This window comes from Carassius auratus, unplaced genomic scaffold, assembly GCF_003368295.1.
Source record: "Carassius auratus strain Wakin unplaced genomic scaffold, ASM336829v1 scaf_tig00034106, whole genome shotgun sequence".
Taxonomy (NCBI): domain Eukaryota; kingdom Metazoa; phylum Chordata; class Actinopteri; order Cypriniformes; family Cyprinidae; genus Carassius; species Carassius auratus.
In genome coordinates, this window is record NW_020526130.1 from 182,924 (window position 1) to 205,653 (window position 22,730).

Sequence of the window (22,730 nt, forward strand, 5' to 3'; positions counted from 1 at the left end):
ATATGGTTAGGGTTAGAATTAGGGTGTGGCTTAGTGTAACTTGCATGTAATTATGGATAATGCTATTATAATAATAAGTGCATTTAACATGTGTAACAAGGACACCTTAAAATAAAGTGTTACCCAACATAGTTATTAACAAGAAGTTAGAATGCTTTGCCCATCACACAGCTCATATTATCCACAGTGACAGTTCAGATCATGTCAGATCACCTAAAGCAGTATTAAATTGTAAGTAACAAACAAAATATTCCTTGTTGCAGAAATATGGGGGATATATAGTTGGTGAATTAAGCAGTTCAAATCAAACTCTTACTAAGAAGTAGTTAAAATCCTCCAGTTATAATGGTAAGTGGTGCTAATTAACCCTTAATTAACAAACAAACAAAAGAAAGGCAATTTTTGAAGTTTTTCTAAATATTTCTCGGTTGCATCTTATTGATGAAGCCGTGGCAAAATATTAGCAAAACATTATATGTTCAATGGAATACCTGTGGAGGCCATAATCAACAAGTGAAGATAATAATCAACAACTGGAGACAATAGAGTAAAACAATGACATTCCAAAGAAGAAGAATAACAGGAAAACACTTGAACAAACTTGAGCGCCGTGTTTACGTCATGCTGTGAGTAAGGTGTTGTAAAATACACACGTCTAACACGTTTATCTAGCATGTGATTACACAGAAAAACAATCGGAAAGTACCGAGGTGGAATGGAAAAACCCGTTCTGAGTCAATGGCCCCTTGATGATCATTAGATACATTATTTTAGGGAAAGATGGATCAATGGAATAATGCTCAGTACAAATCATGTTACCCACTAATCCTGTTCCTGCGGCACAGTCTCGTGACCTAAAATAATAACACAAATAAATAATTAATTACAGATTTTGCTCAATAACGGTGATGTTTTCTCTCAATGTGGTATAGGCGATACTTGCCATCTCTGGAAGCTCCTGCAGCGATAGAAAATCACACCATTAAACAAACAAACAAAGAAAAGCCAATTTTTGAAAGTTTTTCTAAATATTTCTCTCGGTTGCATCTTATGATGAAGCCGTGGCAAAATATTAGCAAAACATTATATGTTCAATGGAATACCTGTGGAGGCCATAATCAACAAGTGAAGATAATAATCAACAACTGGAGACAATAGAGTAAAACAATGACATTCCAAAGAAGAAAGAAGAAGAATAACAGGAAAAACACTTGAACAACTTGAGCGCCGTGTTTACGTCATGCTGTGAGTAAGGTGTTGTAAAATACACACGTCTAACACGTTTATCTAGCATGTGATTACACAGAAAAACAATCGGAAAGTACCGAGGTGGAATGGAAAAACCCGTTCTGAGTCAATGGCCCCTTGATGATCATTAGATACATTATTTTAGGGAAAGATGGATCAATGGGAATAATGCTTCAGTACAAATCATGTTACCCACTAATCCTGTTCCTGCGGCACAGTCTCGTGACCTAAAAATAATCACACAAATAATTAATTACAGATTTTGCTCAATAACGGTGATGTTTTCCTCTCAATGTGGTATAGGCGATACTTGCCATCTCTGGAGCTCCTGCAGCGATAGAAAATCACACCAAGAGCAACAGCTGCAGTCACCAGCAGAAGAACAATAACAGACAGACCTGCTACAACACCCAGAGGACAGACCTGAATCTGGAGCGAAAGAGAGACCGTCATTAGTGTGTATGAATGAATGAGTCAGACTGATCTATATCATAATGCATATTCCACTGTATGAGTCCAAATGCCTGAATATCTCAATGACACTTACTAATGACAGTAACATCGAAGCTCTTTACACTGCTGATGCTGCGGCGGCGACGACGACTATTATTGCTGCTGATCGTTAGTTCATAAAGTCCAGAGTCTGTGATTCTGATGTTCCTGATTGTCAGAGATCCAGTCTGACGATCCAGCTTCAGTCTGTCTCTGAACCTCTCAGGACAATGAAAGTCTGTGCAGGTCTTGTTGGGATCTCCAGTGATTTCAGCGATGAGAGTGTCATTAAAATACCACGTCATCACATGATTTCGTTGTTTTATTACTCCAGGATCTAGAGTAACAGATTCTCCTTCCTTCACAGACTTTCTCTTCATTTTATCTCGTTCAGCAGCAGAAACACCTGAAAAACATACCAACAACTGCTGGAGGACCATTTTGGGGAAAGAAACTCCACAACAAGAAAAAAACAGTGTAAATAAATCAGCAAATTGCATGTTGGTAGGGTTGGTGATCTCATGATGAAAACGTCCCTGTGGGAATGTTTTCGCGAGATGCGAAAAATATAACAATAAGTATATATCACCGCAGCTTCCAACAGAAATGTCCAGTAAATGTTGCTAAAAAAAGTGTTTTTTTTTATGTGACATTGGTTTTGTACGTGTCACTACAGTTCTGTGTTGAAATGTCCATTGAGTGGTGCTATAACTAATGTTCCATGACGTTTTAAAATAACATACCATCTGCACTACACCGAAACCTATAGTGTGAACAAAAGTGAATTCAACATTAAAACGCAATCGCAAGCAAGCCGTTTTAACTTGTTTTTTCTATCTGTCTGCTCTTTCATCGCAATTCATATTTTTCATAGAATTCGAACCCAATGCTTTCACATACGTACAAGTCGTGACTAGCTAAGCTACCGAGCAAGCTTGTTATGTCCAGAAAGCCAAACATATGCAGCTGTAATCATAACTATGTTATGAGTGTTCTCTGTTTTAATGTCTGTAGTGGACATCTCTGTTTGAAAAGTAGTTTATTTATTATTATTTATTGACCTTCAGCAGCATGTTACAATGAGCAGGCAGAGGCGAGGATCTAAGGGCAGGGAGTGCTTAAATACAGCAAAACATACAGGACACTGGGAGCCAGGGAACACAGGAAGATGGATAAACACGAACACTGACTGACGAACAACAAGTGGAACAAAAGCACTATTTATACTAGTGATGTCCGATTCGTGTACGAATCCTTCAATTTAACCGGTTCTTCTTAGTGAAACAGTTGAACCAGTTCACCAAATCAAACTGAATCGTTTGAAACGGTTCGCGTCTCCAATAAACATTAATCCACAAATTACTTAAACTGTTAACTTTTTTAACGTGACTGACACTCCCCCTGAGTCAGAATAAACCAGTGATTAACTGAAGATGAACACAGAGCAGAGCCAGATGATGAACGAACACGCCCACTGCTAGAGCAGTTCTCGTTCTCGAGTCAAGAACCGGTTGCATCGGTTTTCGGATCAACAGTATATTGAACCAAAAAACATTTCTTTCGGATGCATCTTATTTGTGAACCGATGAACTGATGGTACTGCGCATGCGTGTAATTTTTAAATTATTTTGTTAAACAAAATATGCACGTTATTGTATGCACGTTATTGCTGTTACTGTATTTGGGTGCATTGTTGCAAAACTTAATTGTAAACTTTTCATGATTATGAAGTTTTTAACTGACTAAAGTTATGATTACTGACTTGATTTATTTGAATGTTTGATAGACTTGACGCCATTACGTTGAGTGTAAAAGAACCGGTGAACCAGCTTTTTTCAACCGGTTTATTGAATCGAACAGTACGAAAAAAATGGTTCGCAGAAAAGAATTGAATTTCCCATCACTAATGTATACACAAAAGAACCATAGACAGTAAAAAAAAATGGACACAGCGACCCCATTGGAATCAACAGAGAAAAATGAAGTCGATTAGAAGCATGCACTTCCTGGGGGTCGAGCGTACTGTGCAGACTCAAACTGAGCTTGATGACGTAGATGTCACGTGAGCAACCTGTAAGTCAGGGATAGACAACTCCGGTCCTGGAGGGCCACTATCCTGCAGAGTTTAGCTCCAACCCTAATTAAACACACCTGAACAAGGCAATAAGTGTTTTCGGGATTGCTAGATAGCAGAGGTGGACACTCCAGGAGTCAGAAAGTAAAAGTCATGCCATATGTTTATTCCACACATGAACTCAGCAGCTGATTTAACCAGAGGAGGAATCAAGTCATTACCGGAGTTGTCTATTCCGGCTGTACGTCGTCTAACCGCAGTGCCAAGAGAAATCTGAATCACCCACCGAATCTTGCAGAGAAGGCGAGCGAGAACGGGAGCAGATTTTGGTAAGTATTTGGTAAGTTAATTATCTCCCTTGACTTTATGCCTCCACGTTCCCTCATAGACAGTAAAAGATTGCGTGCGACGCAATCGTTAGCCTATTTTTTTTAAAAACTGCTTCTACGGGTTCATAACGTAAGATACCTGTGATGGAGCCTTTTATACATTTTCGTGTTTCTTTAGAAATAATTAATGGACAAATGGAGTCTTTAAATGCCTCAGATGTAAAGTTATTCGCTGTCAAAGTGACGCCAAAATGAATGGGAGTCAATGGAATGCTAACAGCAGGTTGGGGTCCGCTAGCCAATGGCGGCGCCCAGGGGTGCTTCAAAAAAATATGAAACCCTGCCCCCTGAAAAGAAAACGCTAACAAAATAACAAGGGGGGCGTGTTAAATAGGAAACACCAATCGAACCAATCAACAAAAGCACTACAAACAAGGCACTGGAAATACTTCAACATAAAAGTCCAGACAGGGCACAGAGAAACTAAATCTATCAACTTACCAACATTTTTAATTAATTTACACTGTTCTGGGCTTAGTTTTCCAAAAGCATCATAAGCTTTGAAACCAATGGAGCTATACGATAAACTTACGATGTTTATGATACTTTTGGGAAATATGCCCTGATGTAGAAGAGAAAGAGCAGCTCTAATTCTCACTGCTTTAAAAGCTTTTTAAAAATGTATCAAATCCAAACAGTTGTTAAATTACTCACCACGGACAGAAAGACTGAAGGTCTTTTCACTGATGCTGTTGCTGCTGAAGATCTTCAGTTGATAAAGTCCAGAGTCATTACTTGTGATGTTCCTGATGGTCAGAGATCCAGTCTGATGATCCAGCTTCAGTCTGTCTCTGAATCTCTCAGTTCCTTCATTACACTGAACATCTGTACAGGTCTTACTGGGATCTCCATTGATTTGAGCGATGCGAGTGTCATTACAGTACCATCTGATTCTGTCTTCTTGGTTTTTCTTAATACCAGAGAGTAGAGTGACTGAATCTCCCTCCATCACTGACACTGACACATCTGCCTCAACACTAGACACACCTAAAGATAAAAAAAAACATCAACAGACAAACTTTAAAAACCACAATAAGACTCAAATAATGTAAATTAATTAAATAAATAAATAATTATAGGCTATATATGTATTTTCGTTTTTACAGCTTGAAAGCACCATTCACACTTTTACGTCTTTGACGCTATTATATTATCTACATCAAGAAAAACGTAAATTCTTCATCTAAAGATATATATGGATGAGGCATTTTTATACAAAATCACTAGACCTGATCATTTACAATTTTCTTTTTCAATAGTCTTGCCAGGAGTATAAAAATATAGCCTATTTGTATTTTTTTTTTGTCATTCACGATGTGAATTGGCTCTTGTTAGTTTCCGCACACACAAAACACGTATTGAAAACTATAACATTTCACTTCAATTCATCTTTCAAACGAACTTATAGGCTACATAATATAATAAACGTCTGTCAAATACAAAACAATTAGATCTGGCGCACAATAAAACTGCGTGATTCATATTCGGTTTATCGATCAGAAAAGAGATTGTTATGATAAAACGTCTCACCATTGTGCGTTAAAAACAATCCGACGGACAGCAATATAAAGGTAAACTTTATTTTCAATATAAAGGTAAACTTCATTTTCACCGCTTTCATCATAAAGAAGACTCAAACGAAATGTCCTCCTTCTTCTTCAATATTAATGATCTCAAGTGAAAGTGAAAGTAACACCGAGTCTACACAGAACATAAGACAATAGAAGACATTATAATCAGTGACGCTTTCTCAACGAGAGGCGGCGCGCGCAGCAAGACGACACGATGAATCTCGGCAAGTAAACTGGTGCTTTGTTTGTGAAGAACTGACAGACAAATGACAACGGTAGTATTTTCGTTTCCTGTAGACAGCTTTTAGATGTTGTGTGAACACTTGGTGTAAACACTGGCCACCAGTGATGGGAGCCTTCAAACACTTCGTGAAGCGAATGAATCTTTTGTTTCGATTCAGTTGTTCGGAACTCGTAGCCTGTCAAAAATGTATCGAATTGGTTTTTGAAACATTTCGAAATACCGACGTTTCGCTGCCAGACTGCATTGCTCTGGTTAATCAATGTAATAGAGTCCCTTGCCTTTTTTTCCCCTTAAAAATTAATTAATTAATTAATAATAATAATAAAACAACTATTGTCTGTGCCCGTTGGGACCGTTTTCTCAGCTTCCTGCATGAAGTCATTTTCCTGTGGCTTTGTTGTAAGAAAAAGTCCAGAGCTCTTCACTACATGCACAAGTTGTTTGTTCACCCAACAGATCAAACAGCATTATTTCTGTCGAAATCAGACCAGCAGGTTTCTGTTTGACTCTGAAGTGAGCCGAAGATCTCGCGTGCAGTCTAATGATGTGACAGCGTGACCGGTTTACATAACAATTAATCATCAAATTATTATTTACTAGCTATTTTAAAATCAATATCCTCTGTTATCATTAAATTAATGGACACCCATTCAATATTCTTCTACTTACTGGTTTAACAGGCAATTTCAAAAACTGTCATTTATCATTTAATTAATTTTAACTGTATTAAAATCTTATTGTATGCTAGAAGAACATTTATACATGAAACAAGAAGTGTGAGGGTGATATGTAGGAGGGTCCGACTCTGTTGGGGGTGGATTCAGGTTGACAGATCAGATCAACAGTGCTTTTAGTGGATAGTGTACTAGTTCAGACACAGAAGATGTTTTATAGGTTTGTTTTGTTGATTTTGTGCTGGTGGTTTCTGATTGGTAAGTTATAAAAGCATTTTATTCCTTCATTTTTATCCATTTCAGAGCAACAAGCCACTGTCTGTATCTTAAATTTGTCTATTTTCCTGAGACTTCATCTCATTTGAGTTCAGGTCTTGCTTTGTGTTTTCCATGATTATTAAAATTAATTTTGGAAATTTCAAGTGAATGTAAACTAATGGAGGCGCAGAAATCCTATAGTGTTCAAATATCAGGTCACAGCTGCACCGCTGTCAGCCATAACTACAACAATGTTTAAAATAAACTTTTTTTTTTTTCTTTTTTTTTTTTGCAATCGAAATATCTCAGATATATAAAAAAAATTCCTTTTATAAAACAAGTAAACGAAAGTCAGGGACAAAAATGTTACTTGTAGCCTACTTTCAGGCTGTACTGAACGTGTGTCTGCACAAATGTGTTCTCTACAGCTTATAATAATATATTATAATTTTCTTCTTTCTGCTGCTGTTCTTCACTTCACAACTCAAAGTTACAAACTAGAGCTGATGTGATGCTTTATTAAAAACAGGAACCTTAATCAATGAAAAATGTATTTTTATTTTTTTGTCTTCATCAGGTGTGTTTGCTGAGTCAGTGTCAGTGACGGAGGGAGATTCTGTCACGCTACACACTGATCTTACTGAAATACATGAAGACGACGAGATAGTGTGGAAATATGGAGCTGGAAAGTCTCTGATAGCTCAAATCAACAGAGCTGCTGAAGTCTACTCCACATGTGACGGTCCTGATGAGAGATTCAGAGACAGACTGAAGCTGGACAAACAAACTGGATCTCTGACCATCACAAACATCACAACTCAACACGCTGGAGATTATCAACTAGAGATAAACGGAGCAAAACTGTCATCAAAAACATTCAATGTTTCTGTCTATGGTGAGCAGAGATAACGTGTCCTGTCCTTCACATGTTCTTATTTTATTACTTAAGTATGAATAGATCACTCATTATGAATGACAGACACACTAAATAGTGATGATTGTTCATTAGATTCAGCAGGTTTCTGTTTATTCTCTCATGTTTTCAGCTCGTCTGTCTGTTCCTGTCATCATCAGAGACTCTTCACAATGTTCTTCATCATCTTCATCATCTTCATCTTCATCATCACAGCAGAATTGTTCATTGTTGTGTTCAGTGGTGAATGTGAGTCATGTGACTCTCTCCTGGTACAAAGGAAACAGTTTATTGTCCAGCATCAGTGTGTCTGATCTCAGCATCAGTCTCTCTCTACCTCTGGAGGTGGAATATCAGGAGAAAAACAGCTACAGCTGTGTGATCAACAATCCCATCACAAACCAGACCACACATCTGGACATCACTCAACACTGTCACACATGTTCAGGTACAGCAGAGCTGATAATTTCGTATTATTCACTGACCTTATCTCTGTATATTTTATAGATCAGACAGACACAATCACTTTTACGATTACATCACTGTCTCTCTTTAGACATAGCAGCATGGTCTTCTTCTCATCTTCCAGTCTCTCTGATCGTGGTGATCTCTGCTGCTGTTGGATCTCTGTTGATTGTTGCTGCAGTCATCTGCATCCGCAGAAAACACAGAAACACTGGTCAAGAAGGCAAGAGGAACCTACTGCTTTTAAGAACTATTATAACATATATCTCTATAATTTAACATTTTTCAATCTGCATCAAAACGAAAATGCAAATCTGCCTTAATTCAGAAATAAATCAACTTCTTACAGACTTTATGAATATCATCTTTATGAAGAGCTCCACTGGTGTTCAAATTAAGATGTTCATGAAAACGTCACTTATGCGTGTTTCTTCATTTGTTGGGCTTCTGTGAAAATTTAATTTAATAAAAAAAATTCAATGAATGTATAAGCTATCTGCAAAGAATGTGTTTAAAACTGTTTCACTCACTAGTTCTAGGAGAATATACATTTATCATTATTATTATTATTTGAAATACCAACCCGATCTCTTAGCAATTTGTACTGTACATATTTTTTATGTCAAGGATAATTCACGTTGCAAAGTGGAACTGAATTCATTTGTTAATGCTATTGTATTTGTTATTAAAATCGCATGCTTTAACAATCTAACTTTGACAGCCCTATACAGTACTGAATAAGAAGTTTGTTTGTGTTAATGCTTCTGTTATTACTGTTGAGCAGATGAAGTCACTTATGCTGAGCCAACGTTCAGAAGAGACACACAGAAATGGGTAAGATCGTTTATGATTGTGTTTGTTCTCTCTGTATCAGAGCAGCGCTGAGTCAGATTCAGATGTGTGTTCTGTCAGGATAATAAAACGTGATGTCCACTGTTACATAAAAACACTGAAGCAAAACCAATGATGTAGAAGCATGTTTGACATTAACTCAAGCTGGTAGATTACCAGAAATAAAGAGCTGAATCTGAGCAATATTATTAGAAATGTTACAATCTCTAATCTGTGGAAGCTTGTTTCTGTGGAGAGCTGTTTCCACCACTTTTTTCTTTCTTTCTTGCAATTGTTTGTTAAGATCTCACAATTCAGAATTGTTAGTTTATAATTAACAATTGCAGGAAAAAAAGTAGCAATTTTCTTTTTACTTTGTCTATTTTATAGTGAAAAAAGGGACCCACTTTATATTAAGTGGCCTTAACTACTATGTACTTACATTACATTTTAATTAATAATTAAGTACAATGTACTTATTGTGTACATACATGTTTTTACATTGTACTTATATTTTAAAAAACTACATGTAGTTACATCTGTATTTAATTTCTGTAATTACATTTATAATTACACTGTTGACACATACTTTACACCTTAACCCACCCTTAAACTTACCCATACCCCCAACCCTCTCCCTAACCTTACCCCTATCCCACCTCAATAGCAGCAAAAGTGTTTTACAATACAATATGAACACAATAAGTACATTGTACTTATTGTTTTATGTAAGTACATAGTAGTTAAGGCCACCTAATATAAAGTGGGACCTGAAAAACTTGCAAAGTAAACTCAGAATTTTTTTGTGTGTGTGTAATAAACAGGCTTCCATACAAAATAAAATTTAATGAAGATTTTATTTTTTGTATTTAATTTTTTTTAATAATTTTAATATTTTGTCTTTACAGGATATAAAAGTGGAACATCAAGAGGATAACGTCGTTGTGTATGAATCTGTTTTCATGAGTAGATGATCAAACTTAAATCTGTCTATATATATATATATATATATATATATATATATATATATATATATATATATCAGGAAATCCCAGCAGAATGATTCTGAAGCGTCTGAAATTCAGGGAGGACGAATGTAAAGACTTTGTACAGTAGTTCTGTGACTCCTAACAAACTAAGTCTGAATCTCGTGACTCATTGGAGTGTTTTCATGTTTGACATTCAAAGCCTCAAATCTGTTTTGTTTTCTTTTAGAAAAAAAAAAAGCCCTAACACAACAACAAACACTTGGTTTTCTCACAATTAAAAACAGAAAAGTACAGCAGTGGTTTTGATTTGTTTGATTGTGTGATCTGTTGTGTGAGCGATGTCTTTTCCGCTGGTTTGTGGTCAGTTTGTGATCAGCGTGTGGTCGAGGGATGTTTTCCATTCTAGTGCGCATGACGCTTTACACAAAACAGCTTTATCACTAAAATACTGAACCCATCATTTCTGAAAGGACTCAAATTAAACAGTACAATATGAAATATATTTGTAAGCCTCATGATGTTATATACAGTATACTCATGCTGTGATTCTGCTGATAACTCAGCTAGTTTCAGTAATTATTTATTTTAGCTTCAGCATAGGAGGAGTTGTGGTTTCTAAGAAGAGTTAATCTAGACATCACACATTTGTTTTATAAAGAGCCCCCTGTTTTTGTCTGCTAATGTCTGTTGTGAGTGATTTTAAGAATAAATGCAATGTATGGTTCACTGTTGTGATATTTATTCTTATATAGGCTTTAAGTGAAATGGCTGCAGACAAAAAGGTTCAGAAAAATCGGCCTGACAAAGAAAAGGCATTTCAGTCATTATATCCTTTTAGTCAAATGATAGAGATGTGAAGATGTCCTATAATGCACTCTGTACAGTTGTGGTTATTTCAGCAATTTGTAAGTGTGTTTCTGTGTCATCTGAGTCTTAATGTCATGTGACTGTTGACTGCTGATCAAAACACACACAATACACAGCAGATCTACTTCTGTCAGATGATATGTAGCTATGAGTTCAAAGAGCCCGTCTTGTTACACTAACTCCATTCACCAATGAATGTCTGGTTTGGATAAACAACATTACAAACGGTTTTTTGCACTTAGTGTAAATAGCATGTTTTATAAAGGAATCACCATTTTTACTTTGTCCACTACACAATTCTCTTGGAAGATAACACAAATTCAGAAGGCAAAATAAATGAACAATAATATACGTACACACCTAATTTAATTTCATAATTAGTGGTTTGATTTGAAGTCTAAAAATGGCGCCATCTGGTGGGTTTTTAACAGCGTTATAGCCTCTCAGATCTGAGAGGGTTTTATTTATTTATTTTTTTATTTTGTTAAAAGCTCACACTTTAAATGCAAAGGCTACAGTGAAATGACAGAGATCTTCTTATGAACAAACATTTCTCAAATCTCACAGGCAGTCAAATTTCAACTTTTATTTTGGTTCAACTGAGTTAATCAGATTTAAAGGCTGTTGGGTAATATTCACTGTTTTATTCATGTGTCAGTTTGAGTCAAGTTAAAGCTGCTGTGGTCTGATTTCTCTTCATCTAATGTGGTTTGCAGGACAAACAGCTCCTGCAGTAGCGTGTCTATTATTAGATGAATGTGGTCAGTGTATCTTAAGTGTTTCTTAATTTTCTCTCCTGCTTTATATGAACCAAACATTCAGATTCTGTTCTATATAAAACATATTTACAGTAAATGAAAATGAATCCATCAGTCAATTAAGAGTCAGAAGTCAAACACGATTTTATCACGCACCATTGATGAACTGCACAGAGTGACATCTGGTCATATTTACAAATATCTAAATTAATATTCATGACTTTAACACTTCACTCTTCTGCTAGTTTTCATTCAGCACCAGAATTAATTAGAGAACATAATAATTATAAAAAGAAATGAGCATGACTTCCTGTGTTCAAGGAAGTGGTCGTGTGAGAATAAACTGTGACATAGGTTCAGTCTTGTTGAGGAAAGACCACACACACACACACACACACACACACACACACACACACACACACACACACACACACACGCACACACACACACACACACATACACACACACACATACACACACACACACACACGCACACACACACACAGCATCAGTTCAGACGTGTTTCAGACATTATAAGAGTTACTGAGATTCAAGTGAACTTTTGAAGATAATGTTTCTCAAGTTAGTTTTGTTCAGTGTGTGGCATCTGCTTGGTGAGTTTGAAATGTGTTTATGACTTCAGTTGCTTCTGTTCTACCATGTAATTATAATAATAAAAATAAATAAAATCTAAAATCCAAACTCTTCTTCAGGTGTGTTTGCTGGTTTAGATGCAGAGGAGTCAGTGTCAGTGCTGGAGGGAGATTCAGTCACTCTAGACTCTGGTCTTACTGAAATTATGGATGATGATCTGATTCTGTGGAGGTTTGGATCTGAAAACACTTTAATAGCTCAAATCAGTGTAATGGACGACAGAACCACTGTATATGATGATGTTCTTGACGGGAGATTCAGAGACAGACTGAAGCTGGATCATCAAACTGGATCTCTGATCATCACAAATACCAGAACTGAACACACTGGAGACTATCAACTACAGAGCAACAGTGTGAGCAAGAGTCTCACTCTCACTGTCTATGGTGAGTAAAAAGTTAATTTCACCTTTTTATTTACATGTAAATTAAAGGTAATTTATTATTTATTATTTCTTTTGTTAATTAAATGATAAAATAACAAAATTGTTTCAATTAAGCATAAGTTTCTGTTACTTGTCCATGTGTAATAATCTTTTATAAATATGGAGAGAGAAGTGAATATAAGAAACTCATCGACTGACTGATGCTGCAATAAACACTTCCTGATCTAGTCAAGTTTGTCTCATGTTTTCAGCTCGTCTTCCTGTTCCTGTCATCAACAGATACTGTTCATGCTGTTCATCATCATCATCATCATCTTCATCACAGCAGAATTGTTCATTGTTGTGTTCAGTGGTGAATGTGGGTCATGTGACTTTCTCCTGGTACAAAGGAAACAGTTTATTGTCCAGCATCAGTGTGTCTGATCTCAGCATCAGTCTCTCTCTACCTCTGGAGGTGGAATATCAGGAGAAAAACAGCTACAGCTGTGTGATCAACAATCGCATCACAAACCAGACCACACATCTGGACATCAGCAAACTCTGTCACACATGTTCAGGTATGACAGACTGAAATATGTGGACTTTTTTCCATACAATGAAGTTCATATAGTTATTTAACATAAAGTCCAAATAAGTCACACGTATGATATAATACACATTTATGAATCAGTTTGTCTTTCTAAACAAGGTGGTTTTTTTTTTGGTTTTTTTTGACCACAAAATAAGTTTTATATATGTTATAATATATTTATTGATATAGGCTATGTTTATTATAATTTTTTTTTCTAAATCAATTTTATCATTGCTCTCTCTCTGCTTTAAAATTATTATTATTAATTAATTAATAAATATTTCTTTCTATATATGTTTTTTTTTTTTTCAGAAGTGCATGGATGTGATACTATCGAGCCTGTGATCCGATTGGTCGTCACTGCTCTGATGGGCGTGGCTTCTGCAGCTGCTGCTGTTCTTCTGCTCAATGACGTCAGATCTGCTAGAGGATAAAAGAGGAAAACAGAACAGATATCATAAATATTCTCACATATTCTGGAATCCTGAGCTTTAAAGATTAAAATATCTGTGGTCTAGAAACTATAAACTACATCATATAAATGTTCATTACCCGAATTATTCTTTATAATATGGTTGGCTCCATCTGGTGGTTAGAATTATGAAAATACTTCTATATTTGAAGAGTTCATGTGCAATAAACAGATCACCCTGATTTTATCAGTTTTCAAAAATTATATATAATATTATATCATTGTGCATTCCAATGAAGCCCAATCAAACTGCAGCTGGGTTATTTTGATTAGTAAATAATAATACATAAAAAAACAGCTAACCAAACAAAACACAATAAAAACATGATTTTTTGCAAATAAACTCTTCATTTGTTTTATTCTGTAGTGGCATCAATTTCATATTTGTTTGTTAATCACTTTTTGTAATATGTTTGTTTGTTATTTACTTCATTTATGTTTTGTTGCTTTGAGATTTTAATTTTGTTTATATGCACAAACACTGCAAATGCTTGCAAAATTTGAATGTACAAATATTAGATATCATACTAACAAATATTCATAGAGAGATCTATGAATCATACAGTATATTAAATCTATATTTTCTATCTATGGTAGGGATATGATAACAACAAACTATGAATTCAGACTGAACAATTACTCAGTTGGTCTGATGTTTGAAGTGCATTAAGTATTATCAGCTAATCCTCAAATTATGACCTGACATACCTGACAAATTCTGGATTAAATCAATATTTTCTGTCCAGCCCAGAGTAAGAGGCGTAGAAAAGGTCTATATTTTGTCTTACGAAAAAAAAAAACAACAACTGTATTTATCAAACGTGTGCAATCCTAGTAGAATTTGATAGATCCCACACTTTGCGTTAATCGTTCTTACACACTTGTCACACACACATCTGTGCAAACACACTGTGGATAAATGAGGGCCCTTTTCTTTTCCAAAACAAACTAATAATTATACCTTCAGAGGTGGAGAATATTGTATTGATTCCAGTTTATATGAAAAGGTTTGTGTTGCGTGGATTAAAATTCATATACAGAGTAAATCCTTTTCACCGAAAGTGTTAAAAATAAGATTAAAGTCGTCATAGGTGTGATGATGATGTGACGCTGAAGTCCATGGAGGGGTAGTTCCTAAGTTGAGTTTTTAAGTTCAGATGCTTTTATTTTGGCTTAAAAATTAATCAAAGTTATATTATTTTGTGAAGACCATCTTGATAGACAAAACCTGTTAGTTTCATGAACTATGATTGAAAACAAACTGTTACTAAGACTTGCTGCAACTATTCAGACCTTCACTGGTTAAAAACATTATGTCAACAATAGAAAGAGATTTAATGGATAACATCCACTAAATAATATGTTCATAAAATCAAGTCAGTTAGTATCTGAGTTCAGTGAATCCACATCTACATTTATGTTTACTAATGTAACCGATACTTTTTTTCCAATGTGACATACAAACAAAGTGAATAATTTTAATGAGACAATAACACACTTTCTAGAATACCACACACTAAAATTAATATTTAATAGTGGATAATAGTTTCATTATTTTAGTTGTGAATAAATAAATTAAAAAAAACATGATGGCTGTCCAAGGTGCCAATTATTTTGCACATAATGGTTGACTAACAAGTCTTTGGGTGAGTTTTAGAGAGGAAGTGTTGTTGAACACATGGGTCATGATCTGATTCAGTCTTCAGTCTGGAGGAAGTCAGCAGATAGTACACACTGTTAACAGCTTGTTCTCTACACAACTTTACTGCAAGCTTTCACATTTGACTGAAACTATTTCATATCATTGAACTGATGATGGACATGTTTCACACACTGGCGTTTTGCTGTTTGTGCTGTTGCAGTCTGGTTGGTAAGTTGCAGACTTTTTATTTATTTTAAAGTTGCTAGTTATTTTTCGTGGAGCTCTAGTGAATTCAACCCCTTCATCAATAAATAAATAATGCAGCCTGTACAAATACTAGAGATTGTAATAAATACATATCTAATATAACATATGCTCGCTTGGCTGTTTCCTTGATTTTAAACAGTGTTGTCATGTTCGATTTTTATAAGTATTTTTTAGTGTAAAATATGTCAATTTAGTAAGAGGTTCAGCTCTAGTAAGAGTTAGTTTGACATGTTTAAGATGTGAAGGCACTATTATAGTGTAGGCCACTAGGACCTTGGTTTATGTTAAATTAGTTTATGTACAGCCATTGAAACAACTTTGAACATGATTTTACATGGGCAAATCTGAACTGTCACATGTATAGACATCAAAACTCAGTAATAGTGACAATCAACGAAACAAAAGACTCATGCCGCAGTGCATGCTGGGTATCATAGTGCCAAACTCAACAATAGCACCCAGCAGGTAATATTGCATGGATGTGATTTGAGCAGATGAAGTCACTGAACAAAAATGATTAAAAAAGTGAAGCTAGTTTTGAGGAAAGCTCATGCAGCACATACACAACAATTAAACCCAGTCCAGTCCAAAATTTTGTCTGAAATAAATTTCCCAGTCTAAAAAATAACAATAATCCAAGACAAATGTAAATGCAACCCAAGAGTGTGTGTAAAAGAAGTGATTGAACCTAATGAAACTGATGAATAAAACACAGGACTATAAATAGAAGAGATTAGAAAGAAACAAAACTAGACACAGATGAAGGGGAAATCAAAAGCCACGGAAACCTAACACTAGAAACTAAAGAAAACAGAGCTGAAGCACAGGAATAGAGAAAACTGAAACAACTGAACAAAAGAAGCATCTTTTGGTACTTCTTACTTCATAACACTCTGTCTTCGGTTGCAGACTCAAATGTACTCTCCACAGCTTTATTCTTTGACAATATGGCTATTACTGCAAGTTTGTGGTTAATGTATGCTAGTGTGTGTATGTCTTGAGGTGTGAAGAGTGTGTGTGTATGTGTGTGTTCTTGTGAGTATAGTGTGCGATTGAAAGGATCTCCACAATTTCACTTCCTCTATATGAGAAACAGTTTTACTGTGAAATAAAGTACAGAATATAGGAATGCTACACTCTTAACAAATAATGTTCCAAGATGATGTTTTGTTGCAGTGATTTCATTGAAGAAACCTTTTTGGTTCCCCCCAAAAAAACTTTCAGTGAACTGATCTTAAACGAAACAGGGTACATAACATACACAGTTTCACCTAATCTCCTGTTAATCTTGAGTGCCTAGAGTAGTACTGCATCCTTCATATATCCAAAAAGTCTTTAGTTTTATCATATTTCTAAAAGAAAAGTACAGCTTTCCATTTCTTTCCAGAAAAACCCGAGCTCCTGGAGGCGTGCTGTGTGCAGAGCTGTAATACTGATGTTTCGTGTTGTTCCCATTAACATATATTCATAAAGAACCTTTATCTTTAAGAGTTTACTGTTTGAAAAAAGATCTTATTGATTGAATGGGAGATGTTAATATAATTTACTATGTGTAAATGAAATATCCGATTGATATTCAGCTGCATATGCCTCTCTATATATCCGTGCAGATTATTTATCAATCTGTCAATGTCAAGGACACAATCAAGTAAATTATTTTTAAAATAAAGGGATTGCTTGAACATAATAAGAACAAATGTAGGGCGGGGCTTAATTTTATTCATGGGAGGTAATTGGATGGTTGTGGTTTGCTATTGGACAATCTCAAGTGAGTGTAAAGTTGCCCCGCCCTCGTGCCAGTAAACACATTGTTAGAGGGAAGACAAGTTATTTTGATTAAAGATTGTGAGAGCACATGGATAAATAATAATAATAATTATATATATATATATATATATATATATATATATATATATATATATATATATATATAAATATAATGCATCTGTACAGTTTGATTTTGTACGGAAGTTCTAAGCGGCCATGCATTATATATATTTTTAATTTTTATTTTATCGTTATAACGACTTAATTTTCTCGTTATCTCGACATAACGAAGTTCGTTTTCTCGTTTTAACGACTTAATTTTCTCGTTTTCTCGACATAACGAAGTTCGTTTTCTCGTTATAACGACTTAGTTTTCTCTAAGAAGTTACAAAACTGCGCCAGCAGGTGGCACTATAGACCTGAATATGACTGATGGGGTGTTGTACACTATCCACTTTACTGTACGCGGACCTTCCTCGTGATCGCTACAATTTTTGTAGTCTTGTTCATTACTGACATTTAATTAATTCATAAATGTTAAATGCTTGAATCAATATGAATATTTTGTGTATTAAGTTCCTGCTAGATGCATGAGTTTCACCAACGCGTTCTGTGTCATAAAATAACTGCTTATCAAAACCAAGGTTGACATCACTGTATTCTGTCTACAGTAGGACTGGATTTAACGATGTAGGCTGATGTACTTCTTTTCCTTATTACTAATCTTTATTGTTAACCATATTGATGAGAAATGTGATGTATATGTAAAATCCATAAGCTAATTTAATTCAGTTTTGTTCTATGTAATCGTTTTTTCTACACACACATACACTACACGTACACATGAACGCTCTTTTCAAACAGAAGCTTGTAACACACATGATATCTGCCACATCATATAATGACTACTACAAAATACAAATTATAATTTTATTTCAAATAAAGGGAAAATGAAAAGTGAGTTTAATCCAAGCAGCTCTAATGGCGTGTTGCCATTTAAACATGTTAATTACAAAAACAAAACGTTAGTTGTACTGTCTCTGGAAAAATCAACAGTGATTGATCAGCTTTTATTTATATACAGTATTGTAGACGTTATTACTTAGGCGAAGCTAAATTTGCTGAAATAAAGGCTACAGTAAGAGCGCCTGCATGGTTGTCCATCAGATGCCTGTCAAAGTTGAGTTTGTTACTATAGCAACAGTAAAACTGCCATGTCGTTATAACGAGAAAACAAACTTTTGTTATGTCGAGATAACGAGAAAAATAAGTCGTTATAACGAGAAAACGAACTTCGTTATGTCGAGATAACGAGAAAATTAAGTCGTTATAACGAGAAAACAAAAAGGAAAAAAATTATAATGCATGGCCGCTTAGAACTTCCGTAATTTTGTGCTGGCTTTAATGGGAAGTAATTTATATTTATCTACATATATTAAAATAAGAAGCTTTGGACAATGCTTGACAGGTTAAATTTAACTTAATTGCATTTTTATATGGCAAAACAAAGCATTTCATCTACAGGGGCCAAAGTCATAAATATTATTTAATATTACATTTTTTAATGCCATCTATTTTTTTTCCATTTCCCCTTGCTATTTATATTTTGTTACATTACTATCTGCAGCAACCCCACAAATACAAATGTAAAAACATTTGTCACGATTTTTGTGAAAAACTGAATATTACATACTGAAAACACCCCTGATCAAAAGCGAGTATATGGTGTACCTTGGGGCATCTTGGTCGCCAAAATGTGGAATATTCAATATTCATATTCAAATGTGGAACATTTGTCACCTGCGGGCAGGGGTAAGAGGAATCATGGGTCACAAGGAGGTAAGCAGAACCTAAGGGATGTGATCCAGACGAGGCAGCGTTCTCGTCTCAATCAGAGAGATACCCAGGTATCTACTCGTTCCCTTTAGGGATTTTTAACTTCTGCTTTTATCCTCCCCTTCCTAATTCCCCTGTAACCACCAGCTCTCCACCTGATCGAGGTTAGGTGGAAACCTCTCGCATAACAGTCTCCTATGCTGGACCTATAATGTTTTTGGCTGGTTCTATGTTCATATTCAATTCAATTCAATTCAAGTTTATTTGTATAGCGCTTTTTACAATACAAATCGTTACAAAGCAACTTTACAGAAAAAAAAATATGTTTCTACAATATTTAGTAACAGCTATTAAGTGGTAACTGTCAGTTTGTGCACATATTACAGGATTTGTAGAAAAATGTATACAAGTCGTAGTCAGCCAGATTATGAACATTATTAAGCCATTATCCGTGCCATTCCGAATAAGGTATTCGGCTTCAGGCACAACCCTAATTATTACATTACATATTTTATATTTACATGCAACATAGATAAGGTCATATAGTAACAGCTCCACGCAATATTGTAATTCTAAAATTCACGTCGTACTTGCAAACACTTTGCATGCATTATGGTTAATGCATGCTGGAGTAGTTGATTGTTTCCGACAGCGCTCGACTAGTCTATGCAAGCACTAGTACAGTAGGACAAAATATCGCTGTATTTATGTGCGCATGCCCAGTAGAGCCAAACGTTTCTGTTCTAGCCTTGCTGCGCGCATTTGTCATATCCCAAGCTTTACGTGTGTCTGTGCACTGTGCCAAGGCATCAGTCATTTTAATTTTTGACCACAGACATAATGTCAGCAAAAGCAGCACTATTAAGTAAATAAAATGAAAATAAAGTACATAAAAATAATTTGACCTTACAGCTCCAAACTGTTCTAGAGGGCCAGTGTCTTTTATAGTTTAGCTCCCAGGATCGGACTGGGGGTAAAACCAGTACTCATTACCAGGGCCCCAAAGGAAGAGAGGGTGCTTGAAAAGTATGAATCTGAAATATATTTTATTTTACCAGGATATTTTCATGGGTGGGGGGCATGGGGGCCCATCAGGACTGCCTATCCATAAGGCCGGGATCTTGTGAAACGCCCCTGTTAGCTTCAACCCTAATTACACACACTTGAACCAGCTAATCAAGCTCTTACTAGACACACTAATCTTCCAGGTGTGTTAAGGCCAGTTGGAGCTAAACTTTTCAGGACATTGGCCCTCCAGGATGTAGTTTGGAGACCCCTGGCCTACAGAGTTGTTACTTTGCACATGCTTTTTGATCATAACAAATAATAATGTAAATTAATTTTCTTAGAATAGGAGATATGCTGTCTCACGCATCACACACATTATCAGTAGTTTAGTATGTGGTCTTGAAGAAGACCCTTTTTTCTCTCATTTGGACTCGGTCTTGACTTGGACTCGAAACTTTCGGACTTGGACTTGACTTGGACTGGAACCTCTTTGGACTCGGTCTTGACTCGGTCTCGACTAGTCCTGGACTTGGACTTGATTTGGACTCGACAAAGCTGGACTTGACTACAGCTCTATTGTATACAGAATTACACTTTTGGAGAGTTGTCTCGCTGACATCTCCCACCAGTCCTCTTTTTCTCTCTCGTCTCATCCCTACCCTCCTTCATATCCTTTTACCTGATAGGTTATTCTTCACATTATAAAGCAAATAAAAATGACAGACCAAACAGATTAGGTAATCTCCAAGCACATTGTTCTACAGTAGGCTACATTTTAACCTAACTTTATACACTTTTACAGCTTTATCTAAATCAAAAACCCATAATAGATTCCCACATGGGCTACAGTACATGTACATTAGTGAAATGTATCTGAAACCCCCTCAATGTGCACTTACTGCCTCCTAGTGGTGACAGCCCAAACAATTCACATCTAATTCTGGGTACACACCTAAAGATAATCGGGCTGATTTTGTATACCCCCTTCCGACAATCCTAGCTATGTCCAGATTATCTTGATGGTTCTACAGATTATTTTATCAGATTTTTTTGGTGTGAGGTGTGTTAAGAGTGTCCGAACCTGATCGGAAGAACATCGGAGCAACCCCGATCGCAAATCGTAAATATTAATCATGTTTAATATTTACAATCAGAAATCCTGATGTGTGTGGGGAACCCCAAGGACAAATCGCATCGTGTATTTCTGTTGTTTATAAATCCTGAAATCAGATGTAGTCTGTGCTCTTTATGCTGGGTACACACCAAAACATTTTTTTACATCTCATAAGATTTTCAAAATGTGATACGCCACAAACATGAGGATACAAAAAATCCTAGATTTGACCCTTTTGCTCCTATTGTGTGTGGTGTGCCATGATGTGACAAAGACAGCACACCACACACAAACTGATTTTCAACCAGAGTCTTGACTGTGAACACAGAGAATCCTGCAAAATCTCATGAGACTTACGAATAAGCAAGGCAGATGATATGCAGGAAGAAATTGCAATGATAGTGTTTGGAATAATTTAATAGAAAATCTTAATCTGTGTGAAATCTGTTTGTTCTCCAGGTGTGTTTAGTGAGACAGTGTCAGTGATGGAGGGAGATTCTGTCACTCTGAACATAGATGATACTCAAATACGTAAAGATGATTATATCCTGTGGAAATTTGGAGCTGAAAAATATCTGATAGCTCAAATCAGAATAGATTATGGAGTCTTTAACACATTTAATGGTCCTGATGGGAGATTCAGAGACAGACTGACGCTGGACAAACAAACTTTATCTCTCACCATCTCAAACATCACAACTCAACACGCTGGAGATTATAAAGTAGAAATAAACAGAGCGAAACTGTCCTCAAAAACATTCAGTGTTTCTGTCTATGGTGAGAAAAGATAATTTGTCTTTCAAATATTTTTATTTTATATTTTACATGATGATTTCTTACAGTTAAAGATGATACACATTCATTGTGAACACACTCAACATTGTTGATTAGTTTTGTCGAGACTTCTTTATTGTCTCATGTTTTTAGCTCATCTGCCTGTTCCTGACATTACCAGAGATTGTTCTTCATCATCATCATCATCATCATCATATTGTTCATTGTTGTGTTCAGTGGTGAATGTGGGTCATGTGACTCTCTCCTGGTACAAAGGAAACAGTTTATTGTCCAGCATCAGTGTGTCTGATCTCAGCATCAGTCTCTCTCTACCTCTGGAGGTGGAATATCAGGAGAAAAACAGCTACAGCTGTGTGATCAACAATCCCATCAGAAACCAGACCACACATCTGGACATCAGCAAACTCTGTCACACATGTCCAGGTACAGCAGAGCATGTGCAGTAG

At 35.8% G+C, this 22,730-nt stretch overlaps 2 protein-coding genes across 2 annotated transcripts; one reads left to right on the top strand and one right to left on the bottom strand.

The window, feature by feature from the left end:
• Positions 1–1,443: 1,443 nt before the first annotated feature.
• Positions 1,444–5,323, bottom strand: LOC113081392 (uncharacterized). Its single transcript, XM_026253498.1, has 5 exons — positions 5,308–5,323; positions 4,858–5,190; positions 1,796–2,146; positions 1,563–1,649; positions 1,444–1,475 (listed from the first exon to the last, which is right to left on the bottom strand). The coding sequence occupies exons 1-5, from the start codon at positions 5,321–5,323 to the stop codon at positions 1,444–1,446; spliced, it is 819 nt and encodes a 272-aa protein (XP_026109283.1).
• A 665-nt stretch (positions 5,324–5,988) lies between these two features.
• On the top strand, positions 5,989–22,730 carry LOC113081393 (CD48 antigen-like). Its single transcript, XM_026253499.1, has 3 exons — positions 5,989–5,998; positions 7,606–7,845; positions 22,417–22,730. Exons 1-3 carry the CDS (start codon positions 5,989–5,991, stop codon positions 22,728–22,730), a joined length of 564 nt encoding a protein of 187 aa, XP_026109284.1.

Coding starts and splice junctions, on each gene's coding strand:
- LOC113081392 (XM_026253498.1), bottom strand. Junction 2,147..4,857: donor CTTCAGTCTTTCTGTCCGTG/GTGAGTAATTTA, acceptor TATGTTTTTCAG/GTGTTTCTGCTGCTGAACGA. Junction 1,476..1,562: donor CTGCAGGAGCTCCAGAGATG/GCAAGTATCGCC, acceptor GATTATTTTTAG/GTCACGAGACTGTGCCGCAG.
- LOC113081393 (XM_026253499.1), top strand. Junction 7,846..22,416: donor ATTCAATGTTTCTGTCTATG/GTGAGCAGAGAT, acceptor TCATGTTTTTAG/CTCATCTGCCTGTTCCTGAC.